Below are 24133 nucleotides of genomic sequence, written 5' to 3'. Positions count from 1 at the left end.
GTGGTGGAATGCTGGGCACCACAGCTCCAGGTGAGGACTGGACACAAGTTTGCTCCCACTGAGTGCTGTGATGGGTTCTGCAGGAGCTCTGGGCTCCTGTGCTTGCCAGGCACGATGAGGAGAGAAGGAGCCAAGTGCACTGATGTGGGAAATTGATTTGTAGAAAGTTTTTAGAGCCTAATAGAAGGCCCACAAAGTATGAATCTGTATATAAATCTTGAGACAAGAAATGCTAACTTTAAAATTTCCATGGAATAGGACAGATATTGTTGAGAGAGAAATGGAGCTGGAAAAAAGTTTCAAAAGATGGCCTTGCAAATAAGATTTTGGAAAAACAGAGCTATGAAAGATGCATTGTAGTGGGACCCACAAAGAGTAGTTTTAAATAATTGGCTTTAAGGCATCTACAACATGGCATGGCAAAAGGCTGATAGACCAAGAAACGCTTTAATGTATTATAATTAGGACGTAATTGGCTTCTGATTGTGATGGCGCGTATTATAACATCTGTATTGTCTCACCCTTCTCATGAGACTGAAAATGGAATAAAAGTTTTTAAAACACCTCTCAGTTGCCCCATCTCTAGGTCAAGAAAAGAGTATTATCCAACACACTGACACACCTTTGCCTCAAGCATAGCCCAGCCTGGACCAAACACACTGCAAGGTTTCCCCTGTGGCCCATGTGTCGAAACATCAGGTCTGCTGTTTGACAGCTCAGGTTGGTTTGGTGTCAAGGAGTTTCTCTCAGAAATACTGGGTTTGTCTTCCTCTGTGCCTTCCCCTCAGCAGCCTTGGGGATGCTCCTGTGTGAAGCCATCTGTCTCACGCAGTTTGAGACAACTTCAAACAGGATATTGTGCAAGAAGTCGTCTCCTCTAAAGGGTTCCAACAACCCCTTTCCAGCAATAGGGAATTATTACTGATATATGAAAGTGGAAAACCCCCAACAGTTTATTATCAAACAGAATCCCCCCATGACACGCGTTCCAAGAAGGCGCCGGGGTCTCTCTCGGAAGAACAGGAGCTGTCACGGAGCAGTTCCAGCAGCTGATGGAAGCTCGGGGACTCATCCGGTGTCGGCTTTCTCCCACGGCAGAGCTCCATGGGGCGGGCAGGGCAGTGAAGCAGCTGGGCTGGAGCCCCTCGCTGCCTTGTCTCCCCGGCGTGGCTCAGCCCACAGACTCTCGGGCTGGGAGCGGGGCCGCTCCGCTCCTGCCGGCACCGTGTCCCTGGGCTTGGACAAACAGTTTCCTGCCAGGAGAGCCCTGCACACTGCTCCACAGATCTTTCATAAAGGCCCAAACCAACTCCAAACGCTCTGTCTGCAGCAGCTTTGCACAAAGGGCTGCAGCAATCCGGGACAGCTGCAAGTGAGTGTCGGAAGGCTCTTGTCTTGTTCCTGTCAGCAGAATTCTTGATGATCTGATGCAATTTTATTCAGATGTAACATGAGAGCTGGTTTTTTTTTTGTTAAAATATTTCATGATGAGTAACAAGCCTTGGATGCATGAGGTACAGGACTGACATGCCAAAGCATGAGCATATCCTCCAAAGTGGCCAGTTTAATTGCCCATTTTATTACTCTTGTATTTACTCCACACTAATAAGGAAAACCAAGGTTTGCTTGGAGGCAAAACAGGCATGGGATACACTACGGTCCCTCGCAGGCTCAGCAGGGCTGGCAGTGGCACAGCAGGCCGTCTGCTACATTGTGAACCACTACAGAGCTGCATCCCAATCTGGTTTAAGTAGCATGGTATTATTAAGACCTCCTTTTCTGCATGAGACATAAAAAAGAGATCCCAAATGATCTTCATGCAAGCATGCAGTAAAGAACTGCTCCTGCTATCCTAACAAAGCGTTTGCTCTGGCAATTACACTCTTCACATTCATCTTTTGATGCAGACACTTCAGGTTTTCCCCCACATTCCTGCAAGGCTGGCAGTCGCTGTTTCCCAGTTCCTGTTCTTCCCTAGAGATGGTGCAGTGGCTGCTTTGAAACAAAAAGCCCTGAGATCGGGACAGCTTGAAGGAGCATGAAATGCTAATTAAGTGCTCATATTGGTAATACCTAGGCCTGCACTGTCCAGTCCTCTGCAGCAGCAGCAGCAGGACCATGCATCATTCCTGTTGGTGGATGTTCATGTTTCTGATGTGCAAGAGCAATGACTTTGAGGAGGGACAAAAATGCCCCTATTCAAACAGTGGGTGTGCAAGGAGATGTGAAGTTTCACAGCCTTTTCCAGGATATTTTAGAAAGATCTAAGAGAATATTGTGGCATGGAGTAGGTCCCTAATTTTGTCTCCAGAGGAATCCCCAAAGGGCACATTGACTCTGCTGCTGATGGCAACCCCAGAAGCTCATGGACCAATTTTCCCTGCAATGTGCCACCCTGCCTGGGCTTTACTAGGCTAGGATAGACCCAGAGCTAAGCAAACACATGCTGCCAGGTGACATTGTGTGACATCAGAAGCTGGCAACCGTGAGGACTTTGCTGTCGAAAGGTTTAAGTTTGCACCGGGCCCAGAAGTGTTTTTCCCTAAGGTAAATCACATTGAAATGTGAAGTTTAAAAGCTTCAAATGACTATGAAAGGAAACTGCAGAATAATTTCTGGAAGGGCAGCATTGTCAATGATCATGCAGCCCACCAACAGCTGGAGCTGAATCCAGAATTGCTTCTTCCAGCTATGTAGGAATTCATTCCACTGGCAAGCACTGGTCCCTGGGAACAAATGATCCCCTAGCTCTGGGCTGAATGGCAGCCAGGATGCAGTGCAGATTTGAGGAACCCTTGCCACTTGTTATTGGCCTCCCAGGGCACTCATCCTTCTGCAAACAAGGTGCAAACAACACAGCTGCACTGCTGTCCCAGGTAAATATACATACAGGTGACTTTGCCAAAGCAGTGCATCTTTTCCCAGTGAAATCCATGACCTCTTCTTACCTATGGAATTGTGATTGAAGACACCTGTGAGCCAGATCTGTGGGAGATTGCAAAGGAGCAAAGCTTTGGGATTTGGGCACACTTCTCTTGGTTTCTTTGCTCAGGCCTTTAGTGAGCACAGAACACACCTAGGTAGGAAACCTTTGACTAGACAGGATCTTTTGGATCCATTGTCCCCCAAACATGTCAAGGTGTGGCCCTGTTACAATGACAAGTTTAAAACGGCAGCACAAATGACACAATGAAAACATGGCCAAAGAGGAAGAGGAGAGGCCCAATGAGGAAAGGATGTGGTGAGGCACTGGCACACTGAGTGAGCTGCACTCCCATAATCTCTAGGCTAGCAGGTCCTGGTCTCACATTCTCCTCTTGGTTTATTTAAATGTTACTTATTTTTTACTTTTTTTTCATCATCAAAATAAAATATATACAATTAAAAGTGTGTCATCAAATTTTAAAGATACAATCAAAACACAGTAATTCAATCTACATCTAAAGATCAGAACATATGTACAGCTGTAACTATGAAGCCTAATGCATCAATCCTATTCTTCAAACACTCTCCATACAGGCGGCAGCTTCTTCCTGAGCTTGGAGGAAAGAGAGCTCTTCTGGACGGGAGGCGAGGACTTTGTGGGTGAGGGAACATCAGAAGTGTCCAGAGAAAACTTTTCGGTAGGACTGTAACCAGTCAGATCTGCAAAATGGAGACACAAAGTTTAAAAGAGAGGCAAAGTTTAGCAGAGGCCACCATGCAAACCTAAAGCATCTGAAGCTCTGTATTTCATGGGACACATTTCCTGGAAATGTCCAAACAGCTGCACAGGGAAACATGCTCCTGCTGGCAGACACTGAGGCAGGCCAGGGCAAACCCTGAGCCACTTGCCCAGAGCTGGCACAGGCACAGCCAGGCCTCTGGGCTGCCCTGGGACAGCAGGGAGTCCAGAGCCCTGTGCTCCCCAGGAATGGCTCAGCTGCACATGCACCCTCCTGCTCCTCTGCCTGCCACACAGCTCAGCAGCCCCACAGCTCCAGGGGCACTGGCAGCAGCACAGCTCATTGCAGGGGCACATGCAGGGCACAGCTGTTCCCTGGCAATGTGCACAGCCTCTCTGGGCTGCCACAAGACCCTTCCTGCCAGCAGAGATTGGCCCAGCTCCCCCCTCACCTCTGTGTGAGGCTGAGCCATGACTGCCCTTCATCTTGTCCTCCATCTGGAGCTGCTTCAGGCTCCCCATGCCATGACTAGGAAGGGCAATGGAGAGAGCGGGGCCAGATGCACACCCTTCCTTAGGATTCTGTCATTTTTGGCACAGCTCAAAAGGCAAATCCAGAGGTTTCCAACTCAGCGCTTCCTCAGCTTTCTGGAGAACATCTCGCCTTTACCAGCCCGGCATTCTGGAGAGGTTTTCCCGCACATGTGGAGGCTTGCTGGCAGCACATTTCTTCAGCTGGGTGCCCATCACCTTGCAGAGGGCAGAGGCCAGCTTGGTGGCCACGGTGCGGACGTTGGCGCTCCGCACAGGCAGCGCCTTGTTCTCCAAGCAGGACCAGAGCACGGGCAGGGCGTCGCGCTGGGCGACTTCAGGGCTCCTGGCATGAACCCCCTGCACAAGCACTGCCGGGACAGAGACACAGCTCCTTACCCACCAGCCTCACTGCAACAAGGATCTGCCTCTGCTTCTGCTTCTTGCCAGCCTCTCTGGCCAAGAGCAGCAAAACAGCACCCAGCGCCCCTTGGTCCAGAAACGGGCAAAGCAGCTGATCATCCTGGAAACAGAACCACCCACCCCTCAGCACTAATTGCTCCAACCAGAGCCTTGTCCCTGCGGCAGACTTCCTACATTTACTAAATTATTTCACAATTTCTTTCTGCGTGATCAATGAATTAAATGTCCAATTGCCTTTTATTTCCATTAAGAAGTTGTCTAAACCCACACTGAATATTTGGAAATACACCATAAAGAGGAAATTGAGAGATTTCTAATAAAAGAAATTATTCCATTTTTGTAACTTTGATGTCAAGTGCCAAATGTCTAATCTGGCTCTTCCCTGTGCTCAGTGGCACGCAGCAAAGGGCAGGGTTAGAACACACCTCAAAACTCCAGCCCACCAGAGATGGCTGCTGCCTGACAGCTGGATGAGAAACATCAGTGACCAGCTGGGGTCTTTGGCAGAATGCTTTTGGGGCTTCCAGCAAAGACCTGGTTCAAACCTCAGGGTGTCTTAGATAATTACTCAGACCCCATTACCATGGCATTTGGGCATCTCCACATTTTAATGGCACTTCCCCTCCCAATGTTAATGGCATTTTTCTTATAATGTCCACTCAAATAGGGGCACAGAGAAAGAAAAATGTTACACAGGGGACTGAAATGTAACCAAAACATGAGTGTTTTCTCATATTGTCTCTGAAATCTCTCTGCCCATTTTCTGAACTGAACTATATCAAACACAGACAAATATTTACTACCAACAGGCTTCTTGCATGGCAGATTTGGCTGAGAGAACAAAAAACTGAAATGCTCTGTAGACCATTCTTGTTTTCTGATCAGACAAAATGTTTTCTGATCAGACAAAATCTAGCAGCCATTTAATATTCTGTGGTGGAAGAGACTTCATTTTCTCTATGCTGTTAATCCATCAGCAGTCATAAAAATTGAAACAGCTCCTGCAAGTACCCAAAACCAATTCTGCTAAGCAGGAAAGGGTTATGGTGCCCATTTTAAACTGGGAATTCATTTGAGTTTAAATGTAATTAAAGACATCAGTGACTACTGAACATGAAGAACAGCTGTCTGTTCCTACTAAATCTCAGAGGGAACATCTGCTTTTTCTAAAGTAGTCCTAATTTATGGCTAATTCCTTTATTTGAAAAAGAGATCAAAAGAACTGCTAAACTAAATTCCCTATTGCTGGAGATCTACTTTATTCAAATGCTCTTTAAAAGGCCTTTGACATTCCGAATTGCTGAACATGCCTTTTTGAGATTCCTAATGAAGACACAAAGTGTATTAAACCTTTCATTCAAAGATGTTGGCATAATAAGCAGTGGATTTAGCCCAGTTAAAGCAAGGCTATCAATCGTCTTCTCTGCTATATATTGAGATTATCCTTTTTCCATTCCTTGGCTATTGCTGGCATAGCAAGCTCCGCTGAGGAATCAATTATCAGCTGCATTTGTAGCATTTTGGGCAGCGCTGACACGGGCAGACACTGTTTGCACACCCTGAAAGGCTCAGTCCAAGGCCCCTCTGGCAGCACAGGCAGGGAGCCTCAGCACTCTGCTTCTGTCCCTGTGCCCCAGAGGCTGCCTTGCACTAAACCCGTGCCTCTGGTACCTCTGTTGAGCTCTGGCCTAAGCTGTGACCCCCAGGCCCTGCACGGTTCAGCCTCAAAACTTTCCAAGAGAAAAACAAGAATTCTGTGAGGACAAAACATCTGATGCCCTGAAACAGCATTTGCCACCATTTCCCCTCAAAGATCACAGATGTCGCTGAGCTCCCCAGAGAGGAGCCAGCTGGGGCATTTTTAGCCCTCCCTTTGCTGGAGGTGGTTCTGAGATGCCCCAGTGAGAGCTCAGCCCCAGGCCGAGCGCCGCCCCCATCTCAGGTGCTGCCCAGCTCTGCAGCAGCCAGGGAAAACCTGCCAAACCCACCTGCCTTGGCCATGGGGCAGCAGGGACACGCTCAGCACCTCCTGGTTTGGAGGAGCTGCTCTGCTGTCTGCTCACAGGCATTCCCTGTAAATGCTCCCTGGGAAGAGCTCTGGGCTCAGAAGGGGAGGCCAAACCTGTGATACGCTCGGTGACATCCAGCAGGGCTTGGCCACTCAGGTGATTCCATTGGTAGCTGAACTCTTTCAGCAGGGACACTTTATCTACAAGGGAAACACACGTTTCTGCTCACTTTTCTCAGGTCATAGGAGAAAGGGCAGGGGGGAGGGAAAGGGCAACCCCATTTTATAAAATAAAGGACATTTCTGTAGATTTTTGAATCCTTTTCTTCTTTCCTTCCAGCCTGCTTGGCAGGGTTTTAAATTCCAAAAGAAAAGCTGTCCTCTCACAGTTGTAAATCCAAACTTGTCTGCTGTAGCAGGAGCTGTGTTAAAACATTTCACAACAGGGACCTCAGGAGTTCAGTCACATGGAAGCAGCGAAAAGGTTTTGCATCCCAGAGCACAAAGGAAGAGCCCCATACTTGGGTCACAGAAAGGCACTGAGTCAGGCAGTTCCTGAGTTCACAGAGCAGCTGGGGAGGAGAAAGTGGAAGCTCCCCTTGAAGACCTGCCTCTTCAACACTCCTTTTTTCAGGCATATTTCCCCAGTGCAGCATTCTCAGAGCTGACATAAATCTGTGTGGCAAAGGAACTTAGAGCAGCCCTTGCCTATGTATTTAATTGCTGTGGCCATCTTGCCCCATGCAAAACAACATGTGGAACAAGGCATCATTGACAGCTGGGTTTATACCTGTTTCTTTTAAAGAAATGAACTTGGTGAATCACAAGTTCCCCTTTGAACATAGAAGACAAAGAAGAAAAGTGGAAAATAGGCAGCTAATGCCTCTAATGTAGAGCCTTGCAGGTGGCTGCCCTGCAGAAGCTCTGATGGGTCAGTGTCCCTTCATGCCAACAGCAAAGCTGTTCATTTGGGAAGTCAGATGGGGCCCAAGCAAACTCCAAACCCCCTTTGCCTCTGAACTGTAGCAGAGCTGTAGCCCAGGACTTGCTCTTCAGACAAGCAGCACAGAGCCAAGGGCTCCTGGGACTGTTGGGAAATGCTGATCCCATTCCAGCCTGTTGGGGATGGTGCATAAGGACTGCACAGCCTCTGGTGGGTGTCAGCTGCAGTGTTCCACACACAAGAGCAGCTGTCAAGGCACTCAGCGCTCTCCTGTGCAGGAGAGACAGAGACGAAGCTGAGGAGAGTCCCTGCCAGGGCTCAGCCTTACCCAAATGAGCAATGGATTCTCCCAGTGCTTTCACAGCTGCCCCACGAACCCTGGCATCCTTTGAGTTCAGGTTCTTTGTTATTCATTCCACCAAACCAATGATCACCGGGTTCAAGGCATCTTTCAAGGCTCCTGTGATTTCAGCCAGCACGTCCAGCACCCTCTGCTTCACTTTCTTGTGGCTGTCAGATATTCTCAGGACAAAATATTCAAAAATCTGTGAAGAGAACAAGCAACGTGAAAGCTGGATTTAAATGTCCTCGTTTGAAGAGTGGGTGTAGCAGTCAGCAATGTCAAAGATGAAAGTGATCCTTTCTGTCAGGTCAGCACTCGCTTGCACAATTTCACTGTTTTTCCGTGGGCCACTCACTGGAATGGTGGCGCAACCTCATGCTGGTTGAAAGATTTTCTTCTGTTTTTAGGAGGTTTGGCTGGGGACTGAATAGTTCCTATGGTATTCTCTCCATCTATAAACCATTAAAACAATTCCATTTATTAATGTTAAAGAGTACCTTTGCTTTGAATGGAAGCAGATGCTTAAAATGCCTGGTTTTCTATACAGTTGTCTCAAGTACTGAGGGCAATTATGATTTTGCCAAAACTATGGCTGGAGGAGATCTAAGTTTTCTTTTGTTTGTCTCAGAGGCAGCGTCTGGAGAAGTGCGGGGCTCTGATACACTCTTCCAGGATCCAGAAAATTTCTCTAAGTAACAGGTGGACTTCTGAAATGTAATGTGCTGTACAGCTCTCATTAGAGCAGGTTCAGTCCCTTGACAGCCACATTATCAGGCACCTTTCCCTGGAAAAAGGGAAAAAGCAGCTACTGGGAGGAGAAGGCAGAGATGAGTCCTTAGCTGTTTTCCTCCTTTTCCAAAGAGAAAAAAAGATCCACCAAGAAGGGTGAGCACTGTCTTTACCAAGAGGAATAGGAACAAGGGTGGAAATGAGTAGCCAGAGCTGTGCCTGTGTAAGACAAGATGGAGTATATAGAAGTATCCTTAAATAAAACAACTGGGTTTAAACCAACCCAGCCTGATACTTCTCTTCCCTGTGCAAACCCATTTTTGGTCTAGAGAACAATTGCCATGCTTTCAGGGGCTGGATTCCCTTCACTTCGCCCAACTGGGAGTAGGAGAGAGCAGCAGTTACAGCAGCAGAAAATTCTGCCATCATCTGATGAACAGCATCAATAGGCACCTGTCAGACAAATACAGCTGGACTGAAATAACTTGTCCTGAAGCCTGGACCTGAATTACTTTTGTCTGGGTAAGAGGGACCAGCGTGTCACAAACAGCCAGGACAGAGTGCCAAGACACACTGAATTAACTTTGCTGCTACAGGCTGAGGAAAGGAGCTAAAGGAAAGGAGCAGCAAAGATACCCTACATACTTGGGCAATGTTAGTGGAGATTAGCTGGGGGCTGGTTTTGCACAGGTCTAGGAGGAGTTCGACTCCTTCCATCCGTGCCTGAAACCCCTTGGCTTCCAGGAGATGGTAAAGCTTCTGGAGCAGCTCTGTTTCTTCCACAGCTGGAGGTGATGCGACCTGGGCTTTTGCACGGGGTAGGAGGTGTCCATCAGAGGGAGATTTCAGCCTGAAAAATAAAACCAAATGAGGACCTGGTGGTGATAATTATCATAGCATGGCATCCCCATAGTGGAAATAATTAGCATTGACTCCATGATTCCAGAAGGCTGATCAATCAATTTATTATACTGTACTATACTATACTATACTATACTATACTGTACTATACTATACTATACTATACTGAAACTCATCGCCCTTACAGACAGTCTGATACAGACAGACCCGATTGGGCAATTGAATCCAAAACACCATCACCAGTGTCCAATTAAGAAATTACCCTTTGGTAAACAAATCTCCATAACACATTCCACGTGTTCACAACAACAGGTGCAGCAAGTGAGGATAAGAATTGTTTCTCATTCTTTTCTCTGATCTTCTCACAGCCTTCCCCAGGACAATGCCTGGGAAAATTGTGCCTGCTGCTCTCTATGGAGACAGCTGCAGCCACAGACAATACCTTCAGTTAATTTTGAGCAAAACATCTTGAGCAGCTTTCCTAATTATGTGATTTCAAGCTGCAAAGTCATGGGGCTCTGAAGAACAACATGGACCTCATGACAATCATTACAGGAGACAATCTGCCAGTGACATTCTCACCATTGCTCACTCAGGAAAACCAAGGATGAGATGCATCTGATCTATCTTCAGATGGCTGCCAGGGCACACAGGTCACTTTGCTTTGTGCAGAAAGAGAGACACTACTGCCAAGTTTAAATGCCTCCTCATATGGGACGTGTGTGTCTTAGAAAAACGGAACTCATCACTCTGGAGAAGTGTCTCTATCACCAGGCATGACAATCTGGAAAAGTAGCTCAGATGCATCTGAACAGATGAACAGGGCCATATTTGAAGGATTCAGAAAATCAGTAACAGAGATAAAAACAGAAGCCAGACATCCCAGAACTATGCTCACATTTCATTTGCTTCCCTGGAGACCAGATGCACAGCTTAACAACCCCACTGGGAACAATTCTCCTGATCAACCTGTCTCTTCCATGAGCACAGGAAGATGCCAGCTGTACTACTGAGGCATGTGGTCACTTTCCTGCCACTGCTGAGCAGGACAGAGCTAAATAAATCCCCTCTGCTATCAGAGGAGAACAGGTACAAGCAGCTCTGCAGCTGCCATGAAGAGACAGCAAGGAGCAAATTCCTGTTTTAAATGCTGATTGCAGCACAGGGGGAAATAAACCAAACATGCTGTCCATCAAGCAGATTACATGAAGGACAGGAATATCAAGGCAAAAAGTCCAGATTGAGACACCTGTTGACTGAAGTTGTTCAGGAATTGCCTTGCTCCTTACTACGCAAACTTGGCACTGTTTGAGGGTAAGGAAACCATGATTCCACCAGGCCAAACCACACAGATGAGAACTGCATCTTTGTGGAACGGCATCTTGCTTCCAGACTGAGATTTCTCATCAAAACACCCATCTGAAAACGACTCCACTCAGATGAAAAAAAAAAGCCCTGTTTGAATTTACTTGTCCCAAGTCATGCAGCAGAAACTTGGCTCTCTCCCAGCCTCCACAACACTGCCCTTGCCACTGCACTGGATCGTCTGAGCTGCCACCAGTGGGTGTCTGTTTGTCTCTCCATTTTTGTGGAAACCCCTCCAGAGAAGTTGTGTTCAGCACAATGCACAAGTAGACATTTTTTATCCTAGAGCATTTGTAGGGAAAGGAAACAATCTGTGGCACTGGTCATCTCTGCCAGACAGTTTTTCCTGAAGAAGAGGCATGCAAAGCTTGTCATGTGCTTTGTCACATCTGACAAAAGTGCTCAGTACCGTTTGCCAGCAGACAATGTGGCCTGGGGCTCCTTTGAGCCATCGTTCCTCTCCTTCACCGGCTCCTTGACAGATGGGCTTCAGCCTTCTGGTTTTCCATCCCCTACAAAGACACAGAGAAACCCCATCAATCTTTAGAATATAAAACAGGAAATTCCCCGTTGAAAACACAATTTAGAACCAGGATCACTGCTACCAAGGCTTAGGGAAACATTTCCTAACTTACAAATGGAAACAGACCAGAGATTCAGTGATGCCAACCCTTTTTTTTCAAGAGCCCAAGGCAGGTTATGGGTGCTGCCACACTGATCAGCAGTCTAAAATCCCAAATTCCTTAGTCTTGAGCATAAATGGGAATAATGCAAACTGGCAGGCAACGAGTGTTTGTGAAGGAAGCAGCAGAACAAATCGGACTCTTTGGGGGTTGGCCCATTGTCTTGGAAGTTGATTTGGTTCAACACTCACTCTCCCTGTGCCTGCACAAAGGCAGACTCCCTTCTGTATTGTCAATAAAAAATATAAAATCCTCCCATCAAACAAACAAAGGATTTTCCACTGGATGCTGCTGAATTCACCAAGCTTCTTCCAGCTCCACAGGGCTTGACACCAGGGCAGTATTCCCAAAAGACAGAAAGTAATTGTAGTAACTAGGATTGACCTGGACATCTTTTGTAAATTTGGGAATTTTCTTGGCACTACTACTTGCAGTGTCCTCTGCAAAGACTCTGTTACCTTCAGAAGCACAATTCTCACTTAAATGCTTTACAGGGGGCAGAGTAGGGAGAGCATGGTGGGGGCTTATGCTTAAATGTATACCCATTTTCTCCTCTTTCCCTTTCATCTTTGTGACTGATTTTGAAAATATTCAAAACCCCACTTTTCCCCTAATAATTTCAGTTTCTTTGTGGTCTGCAGATGAACAGGCTGAGGATTAACAGCTCATTCCCAGGAGCAAAATGATTCAGCAGAAGAGGAATGAGCTAAAGATAGATTGGGTATGTTTGATCTCATATTAACAGTGGCAATACTTGCACAAAGGAGACATTTCTCCTGCCAAGCACTTACTTTTTCTTAATTCTTGTCAGGATACCTTCCAGGTCACAGGGGAGAAAGAGATTGTTCCAAAAGCATTTTAAATTGTTGATGACTGAGCAACATCTTCAGCATCTCCTGTCCATAATGCCTAAGGAAGGAAGGAATGAAAGAAGGAAAAAAACAAAAGAAAAGTGAACAAACAAAGGAAGAGTGTTAACAGAAGAGGCTGATACCTTAAACTCATCAGGTGCAATCCCTGCATAAGAAGGCATTGCCTACTCAGCAAAGAGGGAGATTTACCTCACTTGACACTGCACAGTGCTGTCAGCTGAACACAAAAGGCAAGAGGAGAATGTGGGGCAACAGAAAAATACCATTTCACTCTGAAACTGGGGGTGTGCTTCTGTGGCATCAAAGGATCCCAGGAAACAAGCAAAACACATCTGCTTTGTGGTCAGAGCCTATTAGCAGTGTCTTGCTGGCATTGCACAATAATTTGCCTTTCTTTAACTGGCAGGGAAGCCAGGACAAAACACCTCATGCATCCTATTGATTGTTCTATACTATGGGTATGCAGAGGGGCAGCTAGATGCTCTGGTGTTCTTGGCAGCTATTCATGGGAATTTAATCACCAAAGGAAGGGAATTTTGGTGGTTTGGGTTGATTTTGCCACTAGGAAACCACAGTTTTCTTCAAGAAAAAATGTGGAGCTCACTGAGCCACAGATAACAGCGTTCTAGAAATCTTCAGAACAAGTTTAGAAAGACTGAATATGTTGGCTAAAGACCCCTGAAATATTTCTAGGCAAGTCTGAAGTTAATGAGAAATGAATGTTTGGGATCCTTCAGCGATGAACATTAGCCAACATTTTGGCTTTGTGTTGTGCACCTAAGGCCAAACAAAAGTGTTGGACTGGCTGATCTGAGCTCTTTTGATCTCAGTAAAGAATCCTTCAAGCCACCGGAAAAAGGTGGCAATGCTCCTTTTTGCTGGCCAACCTCAGGTTTCCCAGCACAGCCATTTGCCCAGGCAACCCAGAGCAGTGGTCACAGTGCCAAGGCTGACAGAGCTCAAGAAGAGTTTGGACAATGCTCTCAAGCACATGGAGTGACTCTTGGGGTCACTGCACATGGCCAGGAGATGGACTCGATGACCCTGATGGGCCCTTCCAACTCAGCATATTCCATGATTCTGTGACCCTTATTCACACCGTGAGGTAACTTCATATTCTCTTTAGTTTCCACTCTTGTGTGGTTTCACCTTTACAGCCAGACACAAAATGGTTTTCCTGTTTTGGGAGGTGAAATGAAGATCATTACTTGTGTCCTTGTGGCAGTCCTGAGCAAGCTTCCCTGCCACGTGTGGCAGCCTCTCAGCCCTGGGGGTGCCTGCGAGCTGGGTGACTCCAATTCTCTCCACCAGGGACAGGAGGAGTTGGGCCGCGCACTCGCGCACCGGGGCGGGGCGGCTGCTGGGGAGGAGAGAGCAAACCCTGGGCACAGGGACAAGGAGCAGCGGCAGCGCCGGCCTTGGCCAGAGCTGCTCCCTGCCCTTGCTGGGGGAAGGAGCCCGGGCTCTCCCTGCGCCTTCAGACACCTGCACAAGGCTCTGTCCTCAGCTAAACACAAAGGTAGCATTGCACACTAGGCCTGCCTGCACGGAAGAGGGAGGAATTCAGTCTCCCTGAACTGTCTGATACTCAGTTTCTTTCACAGTATTTACTAGGAGAAAGATTAAAGAAATAGATGACAGATGAATAATTTAGAAATTAAGAACAATTGATGCTGACCCATCAGAGGGCACCCAGTACACAGAGCTACAGCAGGGCTGAGGCTCTTTCCACCCATTTATCCCCAAATCTGCAGACCTTTGGAAAACAACAAATGCAGGGAAAACACGTGGTGGGCTGTGAAGTTGCAGAATATCCAGCAATGCAACCTGTTTCTTCTGTGGGGCTTGGCAATGGATTCATCTGAATGTTTTACTCTATTGCAAAGCTGAGGAAAGGGTGGCAGGCAGTTTAGCCAGGCTGCCCTGTTCTAGAGAGTGTCTCTTGGGAACTATCAGGCCCAGCACCAACATTTAAGGCAGCATTTGCTCCAACTGTCCCATGGCTGTCAGCCTGTGGAGGTGCCTGTAAAGTGATTCATCATCTCAAGGCTAACATGAAACATCAGTTTGCATAGAAAGTAGAGCTCTAAGCCAGGACAGTCATACAAGACTCCTTTGGCAGGAGCTGCACCTGCTGTGCAGGCTGTGCCACACCCAGCAGACTGTCCCCCATGTGTTCCACGCCCCAGCAAGGACCCTCCTCATTTCCCAAGTTAGTGGCATCATGAGGAGACATGGTTTTCCCAGGGCCTCTGTGGTTAGCACTGTGAAATACCAAACACTGCTCACAGCTGCAATTGCAATTGCCCCTCTGCCCACAAAAGCACAAGGCTCTATCCTTGGCCTTTGCAGGCACTTTCACTTCCCCACTGATCACCACATCTAGGAAAATCTGACAGACTGGGAGAACTCCAGGGAGCAGCAGGAAGCTGAGTCAGAGGAGCTTTAGTCTGGACATCAGGAAAAAGTGTTTTTCACCCAGAGGGTGGCTGGGCACTGGAACAGGCTCCCCAGGGCAGTGGTCACAGCACCAAGCCTGACAGGGCTGAAGGAGCATTTGGACAGCAATCTCAGGCACTTGGTGTGACCCTTGGGCTGTTCTGGGCAAGGCCAGGAGCTGGACTCCATGGTCCTGATGGGCCCCTTCCAGCTCCCCATATTCTACACTTCTGTGATTCTGAGAACTGATGGGCTGCAGGAGGGCAGAGATAGGTGATAAGAGGACAGAAGTGAGGTTGGTTGGAGAATCAAGTCACTGAGTTCATAGAAGATGCAGGATACAGGATGCTTCCCTCCCACCATTCCCATTCTCTGTCTCATCCCTTCTCCCTCCCACACACACAAAGGTGAAGAATATCACTAAAAGAAGAAGAACCTACTTGACTCCCATGTCCAGGAGAGCAGTCATTGCTCGTGCAGGAGTCACATTCTCCACCAGGATCCCCAGGGTCTGACTGGCTGCTTTCTGAACAAATTCTAGGGAGCTGGACACCATCTGGAGAAGGACCCGAGCAACCTCATCCACCTCAGAGTCCCTGTCCTTCTTCAGGGTCACAGAGAGCTCTCTCAGAGTGACAATGGCAGAGCAGGACACCTTGGAACGGAGGTTGGTCACCTGGGAAGCCATGAGGGGAAACATAAGAATCACCTTGGAAAGAAAACCAGTTGCCTTCAACAGAAGTCCCAGGAAAAGACAACACATCCCACTGTGTCCAGAGAAACATAAAAGTACAGGAAGAGCAGGAGAGCACAAGCACAGAAAGGCACTTACTCTGGCACCAATTTCTGGCTTCAGACCTGCTCACTGCCGGGCTAAAATAAAAATTTCATTAAGTGTTCTACTTAACCCTTCTAAAATGTCCACAGCTTTGATTTTAGGCCCTTTTACTAGAAAATTAAAGCAAGAGCTGCTTTCAAATCATGAAGGCAAAAGTCATAAAGGTAAAAGAGTCAGGTGCTCCTGTTCCAAAAAGCAACACCAGCAGCTGAAGCACTCAGCCAGGAAACAGAAAACACAGGCTCAGGTCTACAGAATAATTTGCAGTGTTGAATTACAGCTTGGGTAGAAACTGGGACTCTGGCAAATAACATCATTAGTGTCTCAGTTTCTGCATTTACACATTGCATTATAAAGGTACCACACTCAAAGATGAGTGTCAGATACCCGACCTGCCAGTAAATACAACTGCATGTACCCACAGATCCTACAGATAGCTGACAGACATTAGAAATATCAGGTCTAAAACCAGAAATGAAGGCAGACCCTGAGCACACATAGAGATGAACAAGCACATACCTACTCTACACACCGTGTATGAAGTATAGGGGACAATTCAGAACAATGTTCTCACCTCGCTGGTAACTGCCAAGCAAACCTCACCAAGTCTACAAAGCAGGAGCTCTGAATGGGACCCAGCCAGGTGTTGGATGGTGAAGAGTCCCTTCTCCTTCAGCTCCCTGAAAGGCAGAAGATTGATTTTTCTCTCCACCAAGGCAGCACCCTCTGAAATGACCAGGCTGGCAGCTCAGATGAACAATGGGAGGTGCTTTTCAAGGAGTGCTTAATGAAATCGTGGAACGCGTTGCCCCAGGATGCTGTGGCTGTCAAAAGCATTCACAAACCCAAGAGGCAAAGAGAGGGGTTTTAGAGTGGCCATTTAAGAGGACAGCCTTTCTGAAATCTCTGGCACATGAGGTCAGGCCCCTCTGTCACTGCTTCCTAGGAGCTGTGAGACCGGGCCATGCTGCTGTTTGTTGTCACCTCCCTGTACCTGTCCCTGAAACACAGTGCCACTGGGCTGTTATTGGGGCATTTTCCTTCTTTGTCAGCCCCAGCAGGCATTCAGCAAGGAGAGTCTGCACTGCCACTCTGGAGCTGAGTTTCCACTCTATGATATCGACCTCTCTGTCACCCCCTCCCTTCCCCTCACATATTCCCCAAAAAAGCAGCAGGATGTCTGCTGGGACCACCTCAGCCTGCAGGAAGGCCAAGTGCACAGCTTTCTTTCATCCCAGCATGGAAATATAAAAACTGTATTATCACATCAAACAGAGGGCCAGGAGCTTTTTATTTTGCCCGCAAGTGTCCACAGGGCTTTGGGGAAGAGGAGAAAAAGAGTGTTTTGCAGCAAGCAACCCGGCTACTCAGGCAGGATGGTAGGAAAAGTGTCTGGAAGCTGCTTTTTAGGACTTTGATTGTTCTGCTGAAGCTTCTGACAGAGCTGATGGGCAGATCCCAGAGCTGTGGAGAGTTCTGTGGTAGCTAGGGAAGAGGCGCTGCGGAAGATAGTCGCGATGTCACGGAAAGCCAGGACCCTCTGTTCCCTGTAGATAAGACCCTCTGTTACTCATAGATAAGAAATTAACATAGGAATGTGGCCCCACTAACAGTAGGAATGTTGCCCCACTGAAGCCAGTAACTTTCCACTCCTTACCCAGTACTTTTCCATTCCCTACTAACCATAGGTAAGAAGGACAAACCCCTTTTTTGACGTAGAGACCCCCAAGACTGTAAGACCCCATGAGAAGAAGTAATAAACACCTTTTGACCGTCCACCACATTGGTGTCTGCGTATGTCATTGGCCCGAACGGCCCTGGAGAGTGGGCTGTCGAGCTGTACCTCAGAACCAGGTCGCCTGCCTTGATATAGAAGGCAACAGAGTTCCTGGGAAATTTGTCCTTGGATATGTCTACAAATGCTCTCCCAGCCATGAACTGCCATCTGTGTCCTGCCCATAGTTACTGCCTGGACTGTTGAGTATCTGAGGTGCCTCTTGAGACTGCTATGGAGCTCCTTCACCAAGGAATGGATTGGGATACAACATCCCTTTCTGCTTCTAGTTGGGCATTGACAGAACCTGGACCACTCTGGCTGGAGCTTGGGCTCTGGCCAAGCAAGATTGCCAATGAGAGCAGCTCATGGTCCTCAGCTCTTGCCTCTTACTGTGACAGACAGACATGGCCATGGGGACAGAATGGAGCTGCCCCATCTGCCAGGTCACTAAGAAGGATGTGAATTTTTCTCTGCCCAATTCTGCCTGGGCTGCATCCTGCAGTGGGAAAAGAGAAATCCAGCATGCCAACTCTGCAGAAGAATGATAGAAGCTGTCAGGCTTTCTGAGTAGGATGAACAGGATTACATACAATGTGCCATCAGCTCCCCCAAACAATTGCTAGAGTCCAGCAGGGAGAGAGCCTGGCCACCTTGCTGAAAGCAGCCCCCAGACCCTGTGATGGCTGCTCCATCTTCCCCACAGGGAGCACTGTCCCCAGCTGAGCAGGGGGCTGCAGGACCAGAGCCTGTGCATGGCCTCCTGCCCAAGGTGTGGGCCGAATTTTTCAAATAACAATGTCATCTGCTGGACCAAAGGTGGCCCTGGCTGCAGCAGAAGCTGGAGGGAATATGCCAGCACCAGAGATGGCTGGTTAAGGAATCCATAGAGCAGCATCCTGCACACCCTCTCTGCCTGTGGTCAAGTTGCCAAAATCTTGGTGCCAGTACTGCAGCTTCTCCTCTGGAGCAGTCTGAATTGCTGCTAGCATAGTCCAGGGTAAAGAAGCAAAAAGGACCTTTGCATCATCTCCACAGATGTTTTATTCAGCTGTGCAGGGAGATGTTCAGCTCCCAGCACCCACACACAGAGGGTCTCACTTTGTCTCCACAGGGGCCTGGGGGCTGACCCTGATCTCGGGGCAGTACAAAGATGAGGGGGTCGATCAGGGAATAGGGAAGGTGTGGCTCAGGAACACAGGAACAGACACAGGAACAGGGGAAGGAGCCAATGGGGTCTAACAGCTTTTTGAGGGAAGCTTCTTGTGTCTCCCTAGAACAGGGAATGCCCCACCAGGGTCTCCACAATTCCCTATGTTTTATATTATTAGGAAAGCTTCTCTGAAGGATCAACTGCATCAACACAAAATGACAAGAACAATCAAAAGCACTCATAAGACAATTGTTCAAAATGCATACAATTCTGAGTTCCCAGTGTGCCAACAGATTTCTTGGAGTGTCTTAGATCTGGCAGGAGGGATGCAGGGTTTTCTTAGCACAGTTTATCAGGAAGCTGAGTCACACATACTGAACCTCTGGTCCATGGCCTCCTCACTGCCATGGTGCAGCAAGGAGGCCCAGAGGCTGCTGTGCTCTGGGCCTGTCAGGGATGAGCACAGCGGCTCTGTGGCCAGTGCCAGCTCCAGCTCCAGCAGCTCACAAGAGGAGGCTCCTTCCAGAAGCTCTGCTGGCTCAGTGTGGCAGACCAGCAGAGCCCACTGGAAGCCCCCCTCCATTGCAGCCACCCCCAGCTGCGCCCATCATCACTGCAGAGCAGGAGCTGCCCCAGAGGAGCCGCGGCAGGAGCTCATGGCAGTGGCAGGTCCCTGTGCCCAGGGCAGAGCCACAGAACCTCTGCTCCTGCCTGGGACAGGGGCTGCTCACCCTGGTGTCCCACCGAGAGCAGGGATCCTGGGCCCCAAACTCTGCCAGCCCTGCAAAAGGCCACCCCGCCAGCAGTGCCAGCAAGGTTCCTGCAGCCATTCAGCCAAATCAGAGGAAACAAATGTCTCTTCAGCTGACACAGCCTCTGCACACAGCTTTCTCCCCCTTCTCCTGGTGCCTTTCCCTGACTCCAGGAAGAGCTGCAGGAAATGCTGTGTGAGCCATGATGATGGAAGAGCTACTGATAAAAACAGTGGGGTGATGCTTTCAGGGGAGTCATGAATGGAAGATTGACCAACCTTCCAGCCAATGGTGTGCCGAAAGTTTCCATTCTTTAACTAATTGGCTGCAATAAATTAGTAAAAAGAAAGATATGGAAACAAATTAAATCTCCCACAGCTGCTGGCTTTCCTCAGGCTCCATGGTCTATGTATTGCTAGACTCACTTCATTTAGGCAGAATATGAACTGCCCTGACTTGCTGGCGACTGACCACAAGGTCTCATCTGTGGTGAGCAGTCACTAAAATTAGCTCAGCAGAGGCATCTTCAGCTTTCCAAGTGTAGCAGAAATACATATTCTCTGCTTCATGGCTGTGTGGCAGCAGCTGCTGGCGTGGATTTGTCAGTGTTGCTTCATGGATTACTCCTGGGAAGAAATTGTGTGCACAGGCACAGTGTGATGGCTTCAATCTCCTCTAATTACTCCAATCGGATGATGGCCAGAACTTTCAGGCAAAAAGCATCATGACAGAATAATTTACAATATTCTCCAAAGTACTTCTGTCGTTTTGATTTTCTTACTGATTAGATCCAGTGTCTGGCCTGAAGAAAACAGTTCAGAAAGAACAGGCAAACCTCAGCTTGCAAGTTAGGGTGCAAGTTTTTAATCTGCCGTTTTTGCAGCAGGTACAAACTGCTTTTCAACATGTTTGCAAAAAAATCTCTTAGTTTTTGCTATACCTATACAGAACCTGACTCTCTCCTCGTTTTATTTTGATTTGAGATCCAAGCATGATTTTTTTCCTGGACAGGGAAGTAAGAACCAGCTGCAGATACAGACTACACGTGTGAATCTGTACTGCAGGAACTGAGCTGTAGCTTGGAATTAAAGGCAAGAAGGGATGCCATGGTAAATGAGAACATTTAGTGCTGGCATAGGAGCCTTCTGCAATGCTCCACCAACCCATGGTTCACATTGCTACAAACTCTCTTTCTGATGTTACAAAGAGTGTTGAAGAGCTGGCTGTAAGTAAAAAAATTAGCCAGAATGTTAGTTTTTGTTAATATGGCGAACAATGACTATCAAATAATTCAGAGCTCATAGAAGTGAGTATTCAGATTTCCACTTAGTATGTGCTGGCAGTTTTAATTTGAAATCAACAGGTTTATCCAAATCAAGTTATCCATAGGAATTAATTTGCTCTATGGTCTAACTAAAAATGCCTCATTGTCTGATAAGTTTAGTAGAAATTTGCAAAGTCAACAGTCCACAGATTTTCATTTCTTGTTTAGTGGCTATTCTGCATGAAAGCTTTTACAGACTAATCAGTTTGGATGTAATTAAAATGCCAGTACATTTCATCTAGCCATTTTGGTATGAGAACAAAACCATATGACTGCACAGCCTTTTAAAAAAAATTTTGAAATAAATTTTCAAATCAACAGTCTGAGTAGGACTCAGAAAAAATACTCTACCAAACTTCAACTCCATTGGAAGATTCCCTTGTCACCCTGTGAATCAACTCTACATTCAGAAGATTAAAAGTCCCAATGATGGTGGTTTTGCTATGGTTAGGAATTGGGGAAGGGTCTTCTTCCTTCTCAGCTCCATGCTGCAGTGCCTTTGGGATGTGGCCTGCTGGCCGTTGTTTGTGCAGCCCTGGTATTTCTCCATGAGGCAGAAAGTGCAATTGCATTTCCAGCCCAGAGCCCGTGAGGAGTGGGGCGTGCAGAGCTGTGCCAGACCCAGCCCAGCAGCTGTGCCCCAGAGGGTTTTGGTTCCTGCCCAGGGCAGCTGGTGCATCTCTGCCGTGAGCGCCTCCCCTTCCAGGTGCCCATGGACAGCAGGTGCAGGGTTCTGCACGGGGCATGGAACAGGGTGGGGATGTCTGCTGGCAACAGAGTGCAGCGGAGAGCAAACAGCCCAGGATGGTCCTGGAGTGTGTGACAGAGAACTCCTGACACAGCTGGGGACTGAGCCAGTGAGGGAAGGCACTGCTGGGCCTGCTGTTTGTGAGGAGAGAAGGGCTGCTGGGTGACAGGAGGGCTGGAGGCGGCCTTGGGCTCAGGGATCACAAAATGATTGTGTTTGATTCCCAGAGAAGGAACGAGACATGCTGGGGAAGTTTTGACCTGCAACAAATTGTGAATTTGTTAAGCTTTAACAGGCAGTGCTTAGTCGTACCTTCCCTCACAGCAGTGGTTAATGTGTGCAAGTGGATGTCTTAGCCTTGAGAATAAAGACAGTGGGCCTACTGAGGAGGTAGCTGCAATGCATTCAAGGAGAAGAAGGCTCTTAACCATGGAAGGAGAATTTGAGGAATGGGATGTTCACCACATGGCCAGCAGAGACCCTCAAGAGACCCCTACTCTAAATGTCAGTAATTTTGGGGAAGGGATTTAAACATGTCAGATACTTTGTGAGAATGTTTAGCCTGTGAGTTTGAGCAAAGTAATGAATAAAAGTAATGAAAGTAATGTCTTAGTTCCATGGATACTAACACATGGGTGTGCATGATTCAGGGAAGTGATTCCCATGCACCCAGCAGTGAAATAAAGTAATGCCTTTTTTCTCACATTGAGCTGGCAGGGTGGATCAGGCCCTGCTTGGTAAATTTCATTTTGGTCATTCCTATTGAAGCATAAAGAATGGTTGAAATGAAATCTTTTCCAGCTGTTTCCCTTTGGTTTACCTGTTTGAGGGTTAAAATTCTGTGCTGCAGGTGTGCTGGGTGTGTGCAGAGAAGTGCAGCCTCAGACACCCCTTGGCTTGTGTTGCAGAATGAGGCCTTTGTTGGGCATGAGCCATTTGTCGGGTGCTGGGAAAACTCAGGGCTCAATATGAGTCAACAGCAAGTTCCGTTTATTGAAGATATCATCAGACACTAATACAGCAAGTAATAAGCTTATGAATATTCTGTTAGGCAAGCGATCTATTGGTTAAACTATACCGTCAACTCTTCCTCATTCCTTAAGGGCCTACATTCTCTATTTCCCACGTCTCTCTGTCTACTTGTTATCATACCCAGCTAGGCCCAAGGACACGCTATCTTGCAGGTGCAAAAACTCAAACTAGCTGTGTTCGGCACTTTCCCAGCTCCTGGTCGGCTAACAAGCGAATGTCTGCGTGACCTCTGTCATGTAGCCATTTCTCCACAGGCTTGCCCACAGGTTGTCATGCCTTGCTGCCAGGTGTGCCCAGCTGTGGCAGGAGAAGGAGCCCGCAGCGCAGTGGGCACCGTGCCCTGCCCAGCCGGGGCTCTCTGGCACAGAGCAGCAGCAGCGCCAGCGCCGTTCAACCCGCTCCTGCCTTGGCTTCCCCTGGCACACAGAAGCCTCTGGAAATCAGCACCGCCAGTGGCGTTCCCAGCTGGGAGCAGCTGCTGCTGGCGGGCAGATGCTGCCAGTTCGACTGCTGCCAAAGGGGAAGAGAGGCAGAGATGTACACGCACCGGAGCCCTGGGCATGTCCAATAAAGGTGCAAATATGTGGGGAGATTTGTTAAGAAACATTTCAGCTGTGATGCCAACAGTGGCTTCTCTCCTGGCTCTGTGTGTTCTGGACAAGTAATGCAATGGTTGGGTCTGACAATTAAGGAACAGATGTTATGTGGATGTTCAAATGAGTAGTGATGGTATTGTAATATATCCTCCCATAGTCCTCTTTCCCGTCCCCTTGTAACAGCCTTGGTAATCAGGGCATTTGGGGAAGGCTGGCTTGTGACCAGCAGGCAGGGTGTAACAACACCTGACCTCCAGTCGGGATGCAGGAAAGTAATCTCCACCAATGGACAGCAGAGAAAGAGTTGACTGGCAAAACTTTTAGAGGAGCTAAGGGTATAAAAGGCAGAGCATCGTTTTTGTAGATGAGCACATGGCTGCTAATCACAGAGACTCCCAATGCTGCAATTTTTCCTTATTCAGTCCTTTGTTAAGGTTTACTAAACGTTTACAATTTTAAAAGTGAGAGTCATTTCTCGCATGTGCAATGCTGTGGGCCATTGTCTTGTTCTGGTTTCCTTTGCTTGGGTCCCATCTGAGTGCTCAGTTGGGGTACAGGCTGTAGGTGCTTGGGGCGCCCTTGGAGTTCCTCTTGGATCCCTGAAAAACAGGGTTTGGCCCATGAAGGCAATTTGTGCTGCTTTGTGACAGAGAAGAACTTCCCAGGCTCTTTTGTGTTTTCTGTAGGGAAGGTTGATTATTGCTGTGCATAAATTCACAGACCAGCATGGAGCGTTTGCTTTGTGATGTCAGGGCATGGTTGCCACCTCGTCGTAGTGGCATCAGAAGGCTGCCTTGGTGCACGGAAGGCCTGAGTGTCAGAGCAGCCCTAGGCCTTGCTCACATCAGGAGAACTTTCCTGGCTGGCGCCTTTGTCAGTGGGTAGCTGCCCATTGACAAGAGCCTTGTTTTTCCTAGTTTAGGAAAAACTCATACAACACTGTTACAATGTTTCATCATCTGGCTAAAGCAGCATTTGCTGCCTATGGCATTTCTATTTCTGTGTATTACATTACACATTTTGCATGAAAGTAGAGATTTCCATTCTACTTAGGT

General features: G+C 47.8%; 1 protein-coding gene across 1 annotated transcript in view; it reads right to left on the bottom strand.

Moving 5' to 3' along the window:
- Positions 1-24133, bottom strand: part of LOC132085190 (uncharacterized) — a 54756-nt gene that overhangs the window by 6012 nt on the left and 24611 nt on the right. The window contains 5 exon segments of the mRNA XM_059490559.1: positions 3518-3645; positions 4117-4246; positions 4415-4541; positions 15302-15417; positions 18575-18661. Of these exon segments, the coding sequence (XP_059346542.1) occupies positions 3518-3645; positions 4117-4246; positions 4415-4541; positions 15302-15417; positions 18575-18661 (588 nt within the window).

The sequence above is a fragment of the Ammospiza nelsoni genome, chromosome 29 (genome assembly GCF_027579445.1).
Source record: "Ammospiza nelsoni isolate bAmmNel1 chromosome 29, bAmmNel1.pri, whole genome shotgun sequence".
NCBI lineage: Eukaryota > Metazoa > Chordata > Aves > Passeriformes > Passerellidae > Ammospiza > Ammospiza nelsoni.
Note: the sequence above shows the minus strand (reverse complement) of the source record. Positions and strands in the feature narration are given on the sequence as shown.